The sequence below is a fragment of the Musca domestica genome, unplaced genomic scaffold (genome assembly GCF_030504385.1).
Source record: "Musca domestica strain aabys unplaced genomic scaffold, Musca_domestica.polishedcontigs.V.1.1 1, whole genome shotgun sequence".
Taxonomy (NCBI): Eukaryota; Metazoa; Arthropoda; class Insecta; order Diptera; family Muscidae; genus Musca; species Musca domestica.
In genome coordinates this window covers 50,549,006-50,570,343 of record NW_026712114.1, presented here as the reverse complement: position 1 = coordinate 50,570,343, position 21,338 = coordinate 50,549,006, and the positions used below count along the sequence as shown (strand labels likewise).

The 21,338-nt window shown below is 35.6% G+C and overlaps 1 protein-coding gene across 1 annotated transcript in view; it reads right to left on the bottom strand.

The window, feature by feature from the left end:
- LOC101891503 (guanylate cyclase soluble subunit beta-1) overlaps positions 1-21,338 on the bottom strand; it is a 233,847-nt gene that overhangs the window by 60,307 nt on the left and 152,202 nt on the right. Inside the window, exon 11 of the mRNA XM_020039810.2 lies at positions 18,694-18,776. Coding sequence (XP_019895369.1) covers positions 18,694-18,776 — 83 coding nt within the window. The remainder of the gene's footprint in view (positions 1-18,693; positions 18,777-21,338) is intronic.

The window sequence follows — 21,338 nt, the reverse complement described above, 5'->3', positions numbered from 1 at the left end:
TATGCACTCCAATTCGAAGGAAACATTTGCCTAGGGATATAACAAACAATGGAGTTTTATGAACAGAAAGATATTATATTTTCCTGAACAATGAGGTCTAGATAGAATCAAAAACCGATTGAATAAAATAGAAATTTTCAAGATTTTGCAAATCCATCGGGTATCAAAATCTGAACTTTTTTCAGTTTCAAGGTGAATTTTGCCCCTTAAAATCAGGAGCCGTTTTTAATTGAGCTACGACGACAGCCTATTTTTTCACGACTACACAATCGACTCTAGAAAAATAAAATATATCTATATTAAAACCAGTAAAGAAAGTCTTAAAGTCGGGCGGGCCGACTTTATGATACCCTACACCACTTTGCTAATTAAGTAGAGCTCCACATAACAATCAAAAGTTTTTATGGGAGAATTCAATCATACACGCTATGATTATAATTATAATTTAAAGTTCAAAGAACTAAATATGCCGAAGCATTTGTATCTTTTAAATTCGGAATTGTATTGCCCATTTGGTGCACAATTAATTTGAAATCGGATAAAGATATATATGGGAACTATATACAAATCTGAACCGATCTCGATAAAATTTGGCAAAGATATTTCTGAGCTGTATTTGATATATTTCCCTGAATATCGTTGTTACGGAGTGCATATTACGGTTGTGGGTAACAAATATAACAAATTGGATGAATAATATATATGGAAGCTATAACTATATCTGAACCGTTCTTCACCCAATTTGACATACTAGCTTCTAGACTCAATTCGGTCGTAAGTGCCAAATTCCATCCCATTTGGACAAATATTAGACGTTTGGTGCACAATAAAAGGTAAATCGGACGAAGTTATATATGGGAGTTATATCCAAATCTGAACCGATCTCGATAAAATTTAGCAAATGTATTTCTGAGCTGTATTTGATATATTTCCCTGAATATCGTAGTTACGGAGTGCATATTACGGCGGCGGTGGAGAAAAATAACAAATCGGATGAACAATATATATGGGAGCTATAGTTATATCTGAACCGATTTCGCTCAATTTTGGCACACATATTTTCAGGCCTAATTTGGGTGTATGTGCAAAATTCCATACTATTCGGGCTTATATTATACGCTTGGTGCACAATAAAAAGCAAATTGGACGAAGATATATATGGGAGCTATATCTAAATTTTGACCGATTATCTCCAATTTCAATAGGGTTTGTCCTTGGGCCAAACAAACGATTTGTGCAAAATTTCATCTGGATAGGGCAATAAATGCGAACTGTACTATGTTTACAAAAATACATGGACAGACGGACGGACGGACATGCATAAATCGACTCAGAATGTGATTCTATGCAGATCATCGAAAGGAACTATGGGTCTATCTAGTTTCCTTCTGCCTGTTACAAACAAATGCACAAAGACATAATACCCTGACCACCTTGTGGTATAGGGTATAAAAATTCTGCATACACAGTATACATTTAAGTAAAATTTTATCAACCTACTTCATTTCGTTCGGAAGCTAGAGTGATTTCCACAGACGGATAGGCGGATGGACATCGCTTAATCGACATAGAATTGTATGCTGATTAAGAATATATATAATTTGTAGGGTCTAAAATGTATATTTCGAGGTGTTACAAACGGAATGACAAAGTTAATATACCCTCCATGCTATGGTGGAGGGTATAAAAATGACCAAATCAAATGGCTCATGAAATTTTGGGAGAGGTTCCGTAGGTGTCAGATATGGCTGGGTTTTTGAAAATTCGTACTAGACCGGAACGAAAATGACTAAATATGGATACCTTAGTATTTGAAGAACCAGTAGAGCTAGAACTGTTAAATTTGGAATGAGGGTCACTTAAAGAGTATATGATGGATGCATCAAATGGTTTTTGGAAGTTCTCACTATAAGTGTACGAAATATTTTAAAATGTACCACATTTGGACACTTCGTATCATAGCAAAGTTTGAGCTAAATATTTGGAATGAGAATAAAGGTTAAGGAGTAAGGGTCGATATATGAAGGTAGTTTTGGGGGAGTGTGCTCATTTATACGAATAGTATTAAACGGTACTAAATTTGGTACAATTTGAATTTAAAGGAACGGATGGAGCTGGATAAAAAAATAACAGAACTGGCGGAGTGTAGTATCGGGATATGGACTTAGTTTTTGAAATTTGCACTTATGTCACGAATAGTACTAAATGGTATTAAATTTGGTATAATTTCGATATATGTGAACGATAGAGCTTGAATGCGGAAATTTGGAAATAAGATTACTTTTTGTACTAAATGTTACTAAATTTGGCACAATTTAAATTTTGGGATTATCGTTAGAGTTGGAAAATGTTCTAATAAGGTTCCCATTGGATTATATGATGTATTTAGTTATGCAAATTTGTATTTGTGTACTAAATTTAGTAGAATGTGAATTTGGGTGAACCGATAGGGCCGACATCCTGAAATTTGGAGTCTTGAAATTTTTGAGGTGAGGGTCCGCTGGTGTCAGATGAGGCTGGGTTTTTGAAAATTCGTACTAGATCTAAACCGGACCGGAATGACTAAATATGGATACCTTAGTATTTGACGAACCTGGAGAGCTAGAACTCTTAAATTTGGAATGCGGGTCATATAAGGAGTGTATTATGGATTCATCAAATGGTTTTTGGAAATTCATACTAGAAGTGTACGAAAAGTTATAAAATGTACCACATTTGGACATTTCGTATAATTATGAATGGTTACAGCTAAATATTTGGAATGAGAATAAAAGTTAGGGAGTAGGGTCGATGTATGGAGGTACAGGGTGAAATAAAAAACTGCAACAAAGTCAATCGTCATAATTTTTACATTTTTTTTAAATTTTATTGAATGAAACAGAAATGTCGGATATACCATCAAATTTTTGGCACGATTTAAGGCCTTCACACGGCCAATGAAACCGTCACGGTATTTTGGCCAATTTCCGGCGAAGCGCTTGCTTGAGGTGATCGACACGTTGGTATTTTTAAGTGTCAACCTTGCTTTCCAAAATACTCCAGACATAATGATCCAACGGATTGGTATCCGGAGAATCTGGTGGCCATTGTGCGCTGTAAAAGAAACGAAGAAGCTCATTTTGTAACCATTCTTGGGAGGCGCTTGCTGAGTGCGATGGTGCTGAGTCCTGTTGGAATGTCCAAGGTCTGCGGATAAAATGTTTGCGTGTCCAAGGCTTCAATACACCCTCCAGAATATTTTCGCGATAATATTCGGCAATTATTCTGAAGATTTTGGTGGCCATTGTGCGCTGGAAATGAAGCGAGGAACCTCATTTTGTAACCATTCTTGGGAGGCGCTTGCTGAGTGCGATGGTGCTGAGTCCTGTTGGAATGTCCAAGGTCTGCGACTTAAATGTTTGCGTGTCCAAGGCTTTAATACACCCTTCAGAATATTTTCGCGATAATATTCGGCATTTATTCTAATTCCACGGTCGATTAATACGATCGAAGAGCAACCATCGGCTGTTATGGTGGCCCACACCATCACCATGGCCGACGCTTGAGTTTTGATGGCCAACCGAAGGTGCACATTTTCAGCTGACCTCTTTGGCAAGTAAACACTATCATTTTGGTTGTTTACAAACTGCTGGACAACGAATGTTTTTTTCATCGGAGAAAACCAGATTCGGTAGTTCACCACCTTCGGCTTAGCGAAGAAACTCTTTAACTCTTTTGAGTCTATTTTCTTTCTACTGCGGTGTAAGTTCTTGCACTTTTTGCAATTTAAATGACTTTACCCCGAGCTCATTTTTCAATATTTGACGAATGGAATATTGCGATACATTAAGCTCACAGGCGATTTTTCGGCTACTGCGACGCGGGTTTCGATCAAGTCGCTTCTTTACTTTTCGAACCATTTCTGCTGATGTTGCTGTTTTCTTCCGTCCACTTCCTTGACGTCGGGCTACGCTACCAATACGACGGTCACGAGCGATGATACGAGACACAAACGATTTATTCAAATTTAAATGCTGGAGTGCGATAGCCACTTGTCGTTTTCCAGCCAAATATAAAGAAATCACACTATCACGCTTGAATTCCAACATGAATAACTTTTTTTCTGGAAAATTCTCACCGAAATGCTTTTATACGCTTGAAAACAATATAATGACCTGTCACTGAAAGAATTTTAACTGCTCTCGGACAAGGGGCTTAAAAATGACAACAGTCTGAAGTTGATTGCAGTTTTTTGATGTCACCTTGTTGTATGCATTTCCAAACCCAACCCCAAATATCTTACCCAAAAATCAAATTTCAGATTTTTATTTATATTTTTTATACCAAAACCTAATTTACTGCCATTTAGTACTTTTCGTACAATTATAGTAGGTATTTTTAAAACCAGGCTACACATGAACAGCGATTCTAATACTAAATATCAGATTTCAAGCACTTTCTGTTCACCCTATACCGAATGGTACCAAATTTAGTGCTTTTGGTGCACTTGTAGTACAGATTTCCAAAACAATCGCTCCTAAACAAAATTTTAAAATTCCAGTTTCATCCGTTGAAAAAATGACAACCGCATGTATATTTACCTCTTGATACTTGGTATTTTCACGATTTTAGGCTTATTTTTAACTGAATTGTTTTAAAATTGTGTCCCCAATTGATTTCACTTCATATGACTAAAAATTGCCTATGGAATTCCACGACTTCGTATCGCGCCATATAATATTCGGTATTTTGATAATTTTCTTCTGTATAACCCCACATTTCCCTATAGCTACTATATAACTATAGCGATGATTTATCTTACATTTTTCGACATAATTGTTTCAAATTTGATATTTGGTTTACGTAATGGGTATGACGTGCTATCACAGAAAACCTATATCTATAAAACAGGAAAATGTTTGTATGTTTGTTTGTTTGTAATTTATGGACTCGAAAACCGATGAATAGATTTCCCTGAAAATTTCCATATATACTGCAACATCGCCTGAAAGTAACATAGGCTATACACATTTTTGAATTTCCGCTTGGAACTGGAGATATAGCATCAGAATCGGAGGTACCTCCCAAAAATTTAGATTTTATATGCACATATCTATTGATTGGTTGAAGATACAGTCTCCAAATTTGGAATACGTAACGGAATTTGGAACAAAAATAAGTTTGCCAAATTATATTGTAATCGGTTCAGATTTGGATATAGCTCCCATATATATTTTCGACCGATTTCGTTCATTTGATGCCTCAAACACAATATGAATGTTCGATTCCAATGAAATTTAAAATAAATAACGGAATTGGGAGCCAAAATGAATTTGTCAAATTAAATTGAAATCGGTTCAGATTTGGATATATCTCACATATATATTTTCGACCGATTTCATGTATTTGATGCACCAAACACGCTATGTATCTCTAATTTCAATGAAATTTGGAATGTGTAGCGGAAATTAAAACAAATATACATTTGTCAAATTATATTAAAGTCGATTCAGATTTGGATATAGCTCTCATATATATTTTCGACCGATTTCATGTATTTTATGCACCATACACGATATGTATGTTCGATTCCAATGACATTTGGAATATGTAACGGGATTTTGATAAGAAAATAAATTAGTCAAATTATATTAAAATCGGTTCAGATTTGGATATAGCTCCCATATATATTTTCCGCCGATTTCACATATTTGATGCACAAAACACGATAAGTATTTCTGATTCCAATGAAATTCGGCATGAGTAGCTAAATTTGGTCCAAAAAAAATTTGACAAATTATATTCAAATACGCTCAGATTTGATTATAGCTCCCATATATATACTCAGCCGATTTCACATATTTGATGCACCCAAAGCGAGAGAGACAAAATCTGGCACCAGAAAAAATTGCCAAATTATATTGAAAACAGTTGAGGTTTGGATATAGCTAACATGTATATTTCGGTCGATTTCATATATGTTATGCACTAAATATGATATATATGACCGATACCAATGAAATTCAGAATGTGTGGCGGAATTTGGTTACAATAATAAATGTGACAAATTAATTGGAAATTAGTTAAGATTTGGATATAGCTCCCATATATATATTCTCGGCCGATTTCACATATTTGACGCACCAATTTCAATGAAATATGAAAGGTGTGGCGAGTTTGGTGTAAAAGTATTTTTTTTATATTATATTTAAATCGGATCAAATTGGGATATGACACTTAAAAACAACACAACAATTGATTTGAAATACGCTTATTACGGCGAAGTATGTTGCTATCTCGGATTCACTAATTGCAATAGAAATGCCACTCAACTTCAAAAGATTGCAGTTTACTGCACGCTTGGTATTTGCTATGAAATAAATAAATCCGAAGGACAAACCCTTCGTGTATGTATGTCATGTTACTGCTTTCCTAATGGTTTTGGTTATTTACGCATTAAAGTAGTGCAATATTTTTTTTTTTAATTTTTAAATCTGTTTTTTTTTTTTTTAATTTGTTTAAATAAAATTTTGAATGCATATAAAATCAAAAGGGGTACCGAAGCGCAGCGGTTCAGCTAGTTACTTATACAGGCCCACATCTTCATGTGTTTCCCATATAAAGATACCTTCCGATATTAGGTGTTTTACGAATTTAAACACATTTTTAAATAGGATTATCACAGTAAAATTATATAAATACTGTTGGTAGCCTTTTGGTAGTATTTAAAAGGAATAAGTGTTTAGTCATTAATATGTAAAAGTTCATTTATTAATGATACAGGAAATCATTTTTGATAAAAAATCGTCAAAAAGTCATAACCCAAGTATAGATGTTTGATAGAAATATTACCGTGCCAAGTATTAATCTGAAACAAATTTTGTCTGTTGTAGACCCATGGGTCTACAACAGAATATCAATGAGACATATTTCGACTGTAACCATGAGGCTGAACGTATAAATAGAAATATTGGATTAATATTTTAAGGCGTGACAAGACATAGATTTAAAAAAAAAACAATGGTATTCGTCCATCATATACATTGTTCTGCGGCATGAAACAACCGCAACGTTTTCTCAATAGCAATACGAAGCTATGAGAATTAGTCAACAAACCACACAGACCACACGAAGTTAATCTTAACCATAGCTATAACAATTCATTCATAAGAAAATACGATTTTAAAATATGTTTCATTGACGCAAATAACATTAAAATCGCTCAACCAAAGCAGATGTGTTAAAAGATGTGCTTTCGTTAGCACGCCATGGAGGCACATTAAATATTTTCCGCTCACTGCAGTGATGTGGCCCTTTAAATGATTTGGTTTTGCGTTTTTTGTTTGGCAAACTTCCTTGGCCATGTTGTCGATGCTCGACAGAAATAATTTGTTAACAGAATGTGCGCTGTGCCCCGGGGACGTAAAATGACAGACGCCACGGGTTTCAACAATAAAAGCAACAAAAACATGGAGAAAAATGTTCATTCAGTCACTTCTTGAAGGCATCGTGTTTGCCACCCAAGTTTGCGGTCTACGAGGTGTGGAAGTGTGTAGTCAAGTGTTATTTGCATTTGTGGTGTGACAGAACCCGAAAAAAAAACAAAACAAGAATAATAAAAAACACAAAAAAGTTGAGTAAATCTGTCAGTGGATTTTCTGACAGTTATTAACACTCAGTCAGTGGTTCGTTGTTGTTCATATTGTTAAGTATCCTATTTAAACAAAGAAAATGGACTACACACCCCAACAACAACAAAAACAACGTCGAAGCAACTGAATTTAATAATAATCTTGGTCGTCACAGTTCAGTTCGCACAGATGCCAATTTGCGTCTGGATTTTCAGATCTGCGATGGCCCAAGGGAACGAATGTTTAAAAATTTAACTTGGATAAAGACAAATGACCACAAGAGTAGAGCGAAAATAGGATGTGGGCGATAATATTAAGGAAAAGCTTTCCCAAATGAGTTTTAAAATTAAGCAACTGTGAGAGGTTGGAAACTGTTCACTAATATGTTTCGGTAATTTGATGAAATCGAGATGTTTATTTAATAATATATTTCCTTTTCCTGGCTCATAATTTTTATACCCTACACCACATAGTGGTAAGGGTATTATGTCTTTGTGCATTTGTTTGAAACATGGAGAAGAAGAAAGAATTACTTTTCGAGTCGATTTATGCATGCCAGTCCGTCTGTCCATCCATGTATTCTTGTGAACAAAATGCAGATTGCATTTATTATCCGAAATTTTGGAAATAATATTTGTTTGGCCCAAGGACAAACCCTAAAATTTGTGATAATCGGATCAGATTCAGATATTGCTCCCATATAAGTCCAAATGACCTGTATTTCGGTACATCCAACCGAATTCAGTCTAGAAGCAAGTTAGCCAAATCTAGCTCCCAAATATATATGTTTCATCCGATTTGGGGTTTTAAGTCTCTCATATGCGTAATATGAACTACAGAAGAAAAATATTTGGTAACGGACATCAGATACTGCTCGAAAATACCTCTGTCAAATCCCCATGTATATCTTTATCCTATATCAAGTTTCTTGTGCACCAAATGGCTAATATCAGCCCAAATGAACTGAATTTGTGACACTTACGACAGAATTCACAGCATAAACCAGAACTTCAAATTTAGTGTAAATCGGTTCAGATATAGCTATAGCTCCCATATGTGTTTCATCCGATTTGGGGTTTAAAGTCCCTCACAAGCGTAATATGCATTCCACAACAATGGTCTTTGGTACCAGATATCAAATACAGCTCTGAAATAAATCTATCAAATTTTGTCAAAATCGGTTCAGATTTGGATATAGCTCCCATATATATCCTCCATTGATTTCGGGTTAATTGTACACCAAATGGCTAATATCAGCCCAAATGCAGTCTAGAAGCAAGTACTTTAAATTTGGTGAAAATCCGTTTAGATATAGCTGTAGCTGTATGTTTCATCCGATTTGATACCAGATATCAGATACAGCTCTGAAATCAGTTTATGAAATTTTGTCAAGATCGGTTCAGATTTGGATATGGATTTCTGGTTAATTGTGCACCAAATAGCCAATATCCATCCAAATTACATGAATTTTGGCATATCCGTCCAAATTCAGTCTAGAAGCAAGTATATCAAATTTGGAGATCATTGGTTCAGATATATTTCGGGACGTACGTTTCCATTTTGTGCAATTTGGCTCCGATATATATTTTTTATACCCTCCACCATACTATTGAGGGTATATTAACTTTGTCATTCCGTTTGTAATTCCTCGAAATAACCATGTCAGACCCAACAAAGTATATATATTCTTGATAAGCGTAAAATTTATAATTCTAAATCGCTTTAGCCATGTCCGTCTGTCTGTCGGTTGTAATAACGCTATCTTTCGAACGAATTGAGATAGAAGTCTAACATTTTGCACACATGTTTATTTATCAAGTAGGCAGGTTAAGTTCGTAAATGGGCCATGTAGGTCCACGTCTTCGTATAGCCCCCATATAACGATACCTTCCTATATTCGGTATTTTGATGATTTTAGCGACATTATCGTCGGAATTGTTTTAAATTTGGTATTTGAAGTTAGAAATGGATGCTACAGCCTAAGACAGAAAACTGTCTGTCTTCGTATAGCCCCCATATAACGATACCTGCTCATCCTTATATTCGGTATTTTGATGATTTTAGCTACACTTAAGACAGAAAATTGTTTGTGCAGGTCCACGTCTTCGTATAGCCCCATATAAGGGTACTTCCCTATATTCGGTATTTTGTTGATTTTAGCGACATTATTCACCGGAATTGTTTCAAATTTATTATTTGAAGTTCGAAATGGGTTCTACACCCTAAGACAGAAAATTGTCTGTGCAGGTCCACGTCTTCGTACAGCCCCATATAACGATACTTCCCTATATTCGGTATTTTCATTATTCACCGGAATTGTTTCAAATTACGCATTTAGAGCTCGTAATGGGAACTACAGTCTGTGACAAAAAATTGTCTGTGCAGGTCCAGGTCTTCGTGTAGGCCCCCCATACCAGTAGCTCCCTATATTCGGTATTTTGACGATTTTAGGTACAATACCCACCGGAATTGTTTGAGACGCGTATTTGAAGTTCGTAATGGATGCAGAAAATTTGAAATTTTGACGATTTTAGCTACATTATTCACCGTTTATTTCAAGTTTCGAATTTGAATGTGGTAATGACTTATGACAAACAATGCCCGTGTAGGTCCACGTCCTATAGACACCAATATAACGGCTATATTCGGTATTTTTAAAATTTTAACAGCATTTTTTAGGGATTTTATTTCCAAATTCGTTCCAAATGATGGAGGGTATTCAAAGTTCGGCTCGGCCGATCTTACTGCTTATATAGATATCATGCAAACTATAACTGATCTAAAGCCAAATGTTGATAGGTGCCATGGTCTACTTGAAATAAATTCCTTTGGCAGCGGGAGCTCTGCTAAATATGCATAGTGGTGTAGGGCATCATATAATCGGCCCCGCCGGTCTTTTGACTTTTTCTTACTATTTTTATTCTTTCCTAGATATGTTTTTATACTTTTAGCTTTATGGCTATATGTATATGTTTTACAAATTAGTCTTTAAAACAATCGTGGATTTTTATAATTGTTTTATAAATAAAACATTTGTAGTAGATTTTAATATATTTTGTATGCCTTTCTATGCCTCATAACAACAATGCTCATCCAATATGTCTGTATCACTCTGGCGTATACTTAACAAATATTATAAATAAAATAAAAATATAAATTTATCATACTCTATTTCTCCTCTTGCATATATTGAGTCGAAATACGAGGAAGAACAGCAATCAAATAGACACATATGCAGCTGCAAAATAAAATAATGGCCTATAAACGTTTAAACATGTCTCATTACGGGATGTCCATGTTTTATTACTCTGACATGCGTCCGGTTAATATCAAAGATTTTGCGCACCCACAATGTTCATGCATTCTACAATGGAGTTAAGATATGTTCCAACCGACTAACATTAGGACATACATATGTGTGTACATGAAATGTGACAGCTATACGGTATGTTGTTAATTGCTAGCTGGAGAAATTAAATGTACGATGAAGGATCTATTGTGAGCATGGGCCAAAACAAGGCGAGCGAGTTTAAAAGGCTCCCGATATCAAGAATAGGAACGTAAACTTATATGCTGCGGAGTGATTCTAAGTAAACCCAAATGAATATTGCAGATATCTGAAAAGCTTCCTGTCAGAGCCAATCCTTATACAATCCTTATAAGAAAGTTCGAGGGACTCGCAAATGGTGCCTATGGCACTGAAGAAGTCCTAATATACGAATCTAGTATGTGAAGACTGTATTTATAAGTGATCTGAATGGCTGAAGGCATTTTTTGTAGGCGAGCTGAATGCAGTTTTTGTAGATAAGCTGATTGAAGGTAGTCTTTATAAACAGGGGGGTTTCTGATGGATCAGCTGCCGGCAGTCTCTGAACGCGAGCTGAATGAATGATGTTCTTAAAACGATCTGAGTGAAGGAAGTCTTTACATTCAAGCTGAATGAAGGAAGCCCTTGTAGACTAGGTGAATGAAGAGATCTTTTATAAACGAGCTAATTGAAGTTTAAAATAGATCTCGTAATCTAACCTACGGAAAATTTTAAAGAATGATTCTTGGGAGTATTTATACACAATACTAGTGCTCGTCAATCGTCCCAACAGTTGGTGTTAGGCTTTTTTAAGTACTCTTAGTATATATTTTAATCATCGTACTAAATTTTCAAACCTCTAAAGTTTAGTATACAGGGTGAGATAAAAAAACTGCAACAGAGTCAAACGTCATAATTTTTAATATTTTTTTTAATTGTATTGAATGAAAGCAAAACATGTCCGAAATAGCTTCAAATTTTAGAATAAGTTTAGATTTTTTCGAATTTGTCACCTTTGTCACGAATTATGGCCTTCAAGCGGCCAATGAAACCGTCACACGTTACCCGAATGTTGCTCTGCGGTATTTTGGCCCATTGCCGGTGAAGCGCTTGCTTGAGGTGATCGTCACTGTGGTATTCTTTAGTGCCAACCTTGCTTTCCAAAATACTCCAGACACAATAGTCCAATGGATTGGTATCCGGAGATTTTGGTGGTCATTATGCGCTAGAAATGAAGCGAGGAACTTCATTTTGATACCATTCTTGCAATGGTGCTGAGTTCTGTTGGAATGTCCAAGGTCTGCGGCATAAATGTTTGCATGCCCAAGGCATTAATACACCCTCCAGAATATTTTTGCGATAATATTCGACATTTATTCTGATGACACGGTCGCAGAGCGGCGGTGTGGCGGCCCACACCATCACCATGTTGTGGTTCTGGTGGCACATTTTCAGCTGACCTCTTTGGCAAGTAAGCACGATCATTTTGTTTGCTTACAAACTGCTGGACAATGAATGTTTGCTCATCGAAGGAACCTACATTCGGCAGCTCACCACTTTCGGCAAAGCGAAGCAACTCTTTAGCTCTTTTGAGTCTATTTTCTTTCGGTTGCGGTGTAAGTTCTTGCACTTTTTAGAATGTTAATGGCTTTACCACGAGGTTCTGGTGGCACATTTTCAGCTGACCTCTTTGGCAAGTAAGCACGATCATTTTGTTTGCTTACAAACTGCTGGACAATGAATGTTTGCTCATCGAAGGAACCTACATTCGGCAGCTCACCACTTTCGGCAAAGCGAAGCAACTCTTTAGCTCTTTTGAGTCTATTTTCTTTCGGTTGCGGTGTAAGTTCTTGCACTTTTTAGCATGTTAATGGCTTTACCACGAGCTCATTTTTCAATATTAGCCGAATGGAATATTGTGATATGTTCAGTTCCAGAGCCATTTTTCTGCCACTGCGACGCGGGTTTCGATCAAGTCGCTTCTTTACTTTTTTTAATTTTCTTCTTTAATTTTCGAACCATTTCTGTTGATGTTGCTATTTTCTTCCGTCCACTTCCTTGACGTCTGGCTACGCTACCAGTATCACGGTAACGAGCGATGGTGCGAGACACAAACGATTTATTCACATTTAAATGCTGGGGTGCTATAACGATAGTCCCTTGTGGTTTTCAGCCAAATATAGAGAAATCACACTATCACGCTTGAATTCCATCAAGAATAACTTATTTTCTTGAAATTTCTCACCAAAATGCTTTTGTGCGCTTGTAAACAATATAATGAGCTGTCACTGGAATAACTTTAACAGCTGTAGGGCGAGTGGCTTGGAAATGACAGAAGTCTGAAGTTGGTTGCAGTTTTTTCATCTCAACCTGTATTATTCCTTTTTTTTTTTTTTGAAAAGAATAACATGTTTATATATTACACCAAAAAATCTTCAAAATCATCATAAGCATTGTAAAATGGACACACATTTAATTTTTCTGTCCAAAATGTCTCCATATTCAACCCCTAGAATTAAATTCGTACTGTAATTGTTGGAAAATTAAAATAAACCACCCCCAATTCTCAAACACAGACACCGTCAATAATGTAAATATCCAATTCCAGAACTTTATCTCTATCCCTTCATGCAATACCAAATTATGTACCATTTAACAAAATCAAATCAAAGTACCAAAATTTTGTATACATTTCCAAAACTGACTTTAATTAGTAAATCTATCAGATACAGTGATCCCAATATAAAAACTTCGAAAATTCAGTTTCTTTCCTTCACCGTAAACCAAACTCTTCCATATTTAGTACAGTTCGCAAACTTAGTACACACTTCCAAAACAAGCTTCAAGCTTTCCAAACTCGATTCTCACACCATAATTAAATTTCAATTATTGAACTATATCCGTTCACATTATACCAAATGGTAGCATTTTAGAAGTTCAGTACCATTTTAGAAATTTTTGTAACCATAAAGTTCGAATTTCCAAAAACCCTTTGGTAAATCTATCCTGCACTCCATCAGTTGATTTCATTCCAAATTTCAAGATCAATCCTTTTATATATATATATATATATATATATATATATATATATATATATATATATATATATATATAAAACAATTCTTAAAACAATTCTTAAAACTTAATTCTGCAAGCCCTTAGAAAAACACCCTTTATATAAGTTTTAAAAAAAATCACTGCCCTTGCATATCATTAGTAGCTTACTTCTACCATTCTTTTCTGTTTCCAAAAAAAAATAATTTTTTATTCATTAACTTTTTCCAAGTTTCTATAGAAGCTGTATATAGTTAATAGAGAACGTATCCAAACAGTCATTTTCAGCTGTAAATATCTCTATTTACCCATCGTTCTTCAGCAATGAACTTTAAAATGTTTAACCTTTCAATGGAAAAGGCCTTTCTTTTGAATTAATTCCTTTATCCGGCAATGACATTGAAAATTCATGGTTGATTTTGTATGTGTGTGAGTGGACGTGTGTAACATACCATGACATATGTCACTGAATTTGTCGAGTAACATTTACAACAATTGCAATAACAACCACAACAACAACCACAACAACAACCACAACAACAACCTCATCAACTTCTATCGTAAACTTTGTAGACTATATATGCCTGTCCATTCTAAAAATAATAAAAATAAAAACCGACAACAACAAATGTATGGAATGGACGAACAAAATGAAATAAATAAAATCCTAGAAACGATTATGGAATACAGCTTTTATTCACAAATGACAAATTGCCAGAGAAACACCAGAGAAGGAAAAAAAAAACTCCCAGCTTCGACACAATAAACATTTATCCATCTGTCTGTCTAGTTGAAGAATGAGAAGCATACACTGATAGCTGACAATAATGATTGCAGTCAGCCGGGCAGTGGGGGGTAACGGAAGTGTCAGATGTACACTTATACGAATGCATGCTGTGCCCGAGGAGCTGACTATTAAACAAACACCCGGGGTCAACTATTGTTTCCATTGAAATTGTTCCTGGTGGCAGTGAATTCGATACACCACATTCGAATGTAATAATGAATTGCCTTCTCTCAAATCATCCGTTTAGGCTATTGTCTATTTTTAATTGAATTTCAGCAATGACGACCTTTGATAGCTTAGATAGCCCGAAATGATTACCTTCAAAAGAAGAAATGAAAGTTATTGGAAAGTTTTCATTTTTTTTCATTTCTAAGGCGATTTATTTTTTTTCGATTCTGTCATTATTGCCAATCGTGGTGTACATTTTGCTCACGGATGTGTTAAATTGCCAGCTTTTGTTTGCAATTTTTCAATTTTAAAGTTTTTTTCTTATAGATTATGGGTTTTTTCCTATTATATATGATTCTCCACAATAGGGAGAATAAAGCAGCTGAGATGATTCTCCTTAGACAAGCTAAGGATATTTTTTACAGATAACATAAATCGTCTTTGCGGTCAATTTGTGTGTGTGAGCTGCATAAATGTTTATAGACAAGCTGATTGAAATCTTTGTAAATAAGATCAAATGTAGTTTAGCCAAATGGAGTCTTTTGCAAGAGGGCCAAGGGGGACTTTACAGAGTCCTTTTTAGTCTTATTATAGACAAATCAAGCGATTTTTCTGTTCTATGGACCAGCTGAGCAGAATATTTTCTTACCCTCCACCTTCAAAATATTAACATTGTCATTCCATTTGAAACATCCCTAAATATTCATCGTAGACCCCAAAAGTATATCAGCCTAAAATTCTAAGACGATTTAACGATGTCCGTCTGTTTGAATTTATATGATTTTGCCACATTTTTCCACAGATTTATTTATATTTTAATGGTATTAATGGGTTCTAGCTCCGGTGGCGGAAAATAGTTCATATATATATATAGAGGTCACTTTTTGGTGTACCACCCGATGGTCAGTGTTTTGATGATTTTTGCCACATTTTTCAACGGATCTGTCTAAAAAAGTAATTTGTAGTTCGTAATGGGTTCTAGCTCCGATGGACTAACATTGTGCATGTAGGTGCACGTTTCCGAATAGACCCCGTATGACTACAGTACCTTTCGATATTCATTTTTTATGGTTTAACCTACAATTTTCTTACAAAAGGATTCGTGTAAATATTGGTATTTGAAGCTTGTAATGGGTTCTAGGTCTGGTCGCAGAACATTGAATATCTAGGTCCACGTTTTCCTTTAGAGCACATTTAACGATTCCATTGGGTATTCGATATTCTGATATTTAAGGCACATTTTCTAAAAAATTTGTGTAAAATTTGGTATTTGAACTTCATAATGGGTTCTACAACATTGTCGATATTGCTCCTAATAATCCTAGTCACATTTACTCACGAATTTTGCAAAATTTGGTATTTAAGACTCGCAATAGATTACAATTGTTGTAGTATGAAACTATCTACATAGGCTCCTGTTTTAGTATGGCCCCATATCCTACCGATTTCACTGGAATTTTTAGATTAAAGTGGAATACGTTTGAATTCAGATACTTTTGTTTACAAATGTTTGATTTACCCAATGGTGGAGGGTATTAGAAGTTCGGCCTGGCTGAACTTAACGTCAATTTATTTGTATTTATATAATTTCGTCAAGGTCTACCAGAAGTAAAATCATTTTTTTCAAGGATTTTTAGATAAAAAATCTAGGATTTACAAAAAAAAAAAAAAAAAAAAAATCGGACCCTCGGAAAATAAAAAAGTAAAAAAGAAAAAAGTCTAAATTATAAACGAGCTGAAAGAGTTCCTTTTTTTATAGAGGTTCTGAAAGTTTTTTGCTTAAACGAGCTTGAAATTGGCTCTATAGTTAGTTAGTTGTGAAGGCCTCAAATACAAGTAGAGTTAGAGAGGATTTACATACATTTTACAGGGTCCACCATAAACAGGGACTATCAGAAGGAAAATCGACAGAAAATTATCAAGGACTATTATAATTGTAATAGACATTTTTAAGGCTATCAAGAAGCCAAGCTGAAGAGTGTCATTTTTATAGACGAGTTGGAGGGTGTCTCTATAGACGAAAAAGAGGCCGTCTCTATAGACGATCAGCGCCATCTCTATAGACGATCAGAGGCCTTCTCTGTAGACGAACCGTATGCAGTCTTTATGGACGAACTGAAGACAGTCTCCATGAACGGGCAAAAGGCAGTCTTTAGCTAAAAGTGTGTATAGACGAGCCAAAGCCACTCTGTCCTTCTAGACTTGTTAAGGTAGTCTTTCTAGTCTTTATAGACTAAAAATAGGACGCCTTTATAGACCAAAAAAAGGACGTCTTTATAGACCCAGAGGATGTCTCTATGGACGACCCAGGGACCGTCTCATAAACTAGCTGAAGCCCTTAGCCCATAGATTAGCTAGCGGTCTCTATCGAGAGACTGATGCCAGTCTCTCGAATCAAAGCAAGACAGTCAGTAATTCTAGACGGGTTTAAAGGGTTATTTCTAGGCAGTATTTCTGAACATGGGCGAATGGCAAAATACGAGTTCAACGGCATGTTCTAGTCTCTATAGACAAGTTTAGGAGAGTCTCTATAGACGATTTTAAGGGAGTCTATACAGGCGAGTTAAAGGAGGTCTCTACGAGTATAGACGAGTTTAAGGGAGTTTCTATAGGCGAGTTAAAGGAAGTGTCTATAGACGAGTTTAAGGGAGTATAGACGAGTTTATAATAGTCTTCATAGCTTAAGCGGGGGAGGTTTAAGGTAGTCTTTCTAGAAGAATTAAGGATTGAGTTTCTAAATGAGTCTTTGAAAGTTCTTTCTAGGCAAGTTTAAGGGAGCCCTGCTAGATAAGTTTAACATCAACGAGCGAAAGGAAAACTTTCTAGATGAGTTTAAAGTAGATTTAGGGTAGATTTGAGTATTTCTAGACTTGTTTAAAGCAGCATTTAAGCCTAAAGACGTTTTTTAGGTGAGTTTAATAAAGTTTTTCTAAGTGAGTCGACGATGGTAGTTTTTAACGTGGTCTTTGAAGGCGTGCTATTGGGAGTGAGCTGAGAGAATTCGTAAGGATGGGTTGAGCTTAAGCAGTCTATAAAGAAGAGACACGCTTAATATAGACCAGGTTGTACGTATTTAGCATCGGCGTATGTGTGTATTTTCAAGGGAATCTCCCAGGCAGCTTTAAAGAAGCTCCCAATGACTATGTTAGAGAAGATAGTAGAAATAGACAACATGTTTGAAAATCAAAAATTTTGATATGATTTTTATAAGTCGTTGGAAACTACTGCGGCTGAAACATTTTTTTATTATAACATTGCCGAATACAAGAGTAATTTTTATATATGACCTACATATATTTTTATTTAAGATCCAAAAGCTGTCTTTGATATCAGTTTGTTTTTAGCATGGCCTACAAAACTACGGTTCGTACTTTCGATCTATCTGGACATATAGATTTTAATGAACAATTGTTATATCCTAATATTAGAACAAGTTCGAAGAAGGATTTGTGGGTCGCATTTCCTCAGTAAAGTTTGAAAATGGATAGTATCGAATAACTTCGTTTAGTATTTGCGGAAAAATTAAAAATTCGAATTTGTATACATCACTTTCATTTTAGACCGAATAACGACTTCATATTATATTATTTTCAAAATTGGAAAGTCGGATTAGCAAAGATAACCGCAAAATCCGCATTGCTATTTGTGGTAACACCGATAGGCCATAAATCTAATAACTTGCTAGATTTATCTTCTCACACATAAAACACAATCTTGCAACGAATATATTTTACAATTCAAAAAGAGAACCAAAAGTCTATACTTACTTTGTCAAATCATCTAAATTCATTACGCTTGGATAACATTGAAATAAAATGCGATCTGATTCCGGTATATACATCATTTGACCCTGTAAGAAAAATACGAAAAAAAACAGCTATGAATTATTTGCATACAATGTTCATAAAATCTTTTTAACTGTTGCACCAGATATTATCCTGCGATTTTATTACACCCCTTATTTCTATTCAATTACAAGACAGTATAATCAAATGTTGTGAGTGAGAACAATTTCCTCCACGTCACCTAGAAGTCTGTCTGTTCAACAGAAGTCCATAAAAAGCAGGAGATCAGAAGTCGTAAACCACATTGTCTTTTAACGAATGGATGGAAAACCACCAAGGAAAATGTCTTTATTTTTTGCATTTTGGTAACAAAGCCCTTTCTTTAAAATGCCATCACCGGCAACAATACTTGGGCTGTCATCTTGGAATCTCCGAAATGCGGTTATATCGTCAATTGGCCGCATAATAATAAAAATAATAGCCAAATACATTTTGGTGCATAATCAAACATAATGTGGCATTAAATTTTATGTAGATTCCTATAATATTCTGAGTTTCATGAAAATTTAAGGAGCACCATGCACCCCATGCGGATTTTGTTTTCCTCTTAATTTACGTTTTTCCCTTCCTTGTTCAACTCCCGTTGGTTGTTTAGGCTATAAAATTTCCACATACAAAAAGAATTTAAGTGGAAAATACTCACATACATATGTTGTTGTTCCAGGATACATACATATGTAGATGGTGCTCTTTCCATACAACAAAATCTGTGGGTTGATGGTATGGTGCTCGACATTTCCTATTTCATGCGTATTATATTACCGATACACTCATTAAGAAAGGAATATTGTGTTTGATTGAAGTGAAATTTGATTGATACTTGTAACATCTAACAGATAGACAGGCATTGACAACAGAGAGGCAATTATCTTTGCCTCAGGCACAAATATTTTGAATACACGGAGAGAAATTCATAACAAGTTCTTACACAAATTGTATATTCTCTATCAAATCCGTCATTTCGCTTGTCAAAAAGGTTTGGTGATTGCTATCAAACGGGACATAGTCTCTATATAACGATATCTCCTGTTTTTCAGCATCTAGAGTTTCTCGGAAGCAATAGCAAATGTAATGACATGTAAATTTACATGTGGGTGTCACATGGATAGAATCTCTCTCTCTGGAAAAAAATGTTCATTATTGGTCCAACACAACCTTCAAATTTGAAGTATTTTGAAAGTCAAGAAAATTAGTTCTAATCACGGATAAAGGTTTCTAAAGAACATAAACCCTTCCTATAGAAACTGCAACCAATTTAAGACTGCTGTCACTCGTCCGACAGCTGTTAAAATTATTCCAGTGACAGCTAATTATTTTGTTTACAAGCGTACAAAAGCATATTGGTGAGAACTTTCCAGAAAAAAAGTTATTCGTGATGGAATTCAAGAGTGATAGTGTGATTTCTTTATATTTGACTGGAAACACAAGTGGCTATCGTTAGAGCACTCCAGCATTAAAATGTGAATAAATATTTTGTGTCTCGTAACATCGCTCGTTACCGTGATACTGGTAGCGTAGCCCAACGTCAAGGAAGTTGACGTAAGAAATTAGCAACATCAGCAGAAATGGTTCGAAAATTAAAGTAGCGATTTGATCGAAACCCACGTCGCAGTGGCCGAAAAATGGCTCGTAAGCTGAACATATCGCAATATCTCATTCGCAAATATTAAAAAATGAGCTCGGAGAAAAGCCATTGAAATTCCAAAATGTGCAAGAACTTACACCGCAATAGAAAAAAAGTAGACCCAAAAGAGCTTAAGAGTTGCATCGCTTGAACGAAAGTGGTGAACTGCAAAATTTTGTTTTCTGCGATGAGAAAACATTCGTTGTCCAGCAATTTGTAAACAATCAAAAAGATCGTGTTTAATTGCCAAAGAGGTCAGTTGAAAATTTGCACCTTCGGTTGGCCACCAGAACTCAAGTGCCAGCCATGGTGATGGTTCGAGCTGCCATAACAGGCGATGGTCGCTCTCCGCTCGTATTAATAGACCGTGGCATCAGAATAAATGCCCAATAGTATCGGGAAATATTCTGGATTGGGCACGCAAACATTTTGGCCGCAGACCTTCGTCATTCCAACGGGATTCAGCACCATCGCACTCAGCCACCCAAAAATGGTTACAAAATGAGGTACGTCGCTTCATTTCCAGCGCACAATGGCAACCAAAATCTCCGGATACCAATCTTTTTGACTATTGTGTCTGGAGTATTTTGGAAAGTAAGGTTGGCACTAAAAAATACCAAAGTGTCGATCATCTCAAGCAAGCGCTTCGCCGGGAATGGGCCAAAATACCGCAGAGCAACATTTGGGCTGGGTGTGACATTGGGTGTTTCATTGGCCGTTTGAAGGCCACAATTCGTGCCAAAGGTGACCAATTCGTTGTTGCTATTTCCGAAATTTGTTGCTTTCATTCAATAAAATTAAAAAAAAGCATTATGGCGTCTGACTTTGTTGCAGTTTTTTTTTGTTTCACCCTGTATAGAAGACCTTTGAGATGTCTTTGTATTTTCTCTACAGAAGTCATTTTAAGGGTCGTTTCTACGTTTGAAACGCCTGTTTAATGTAT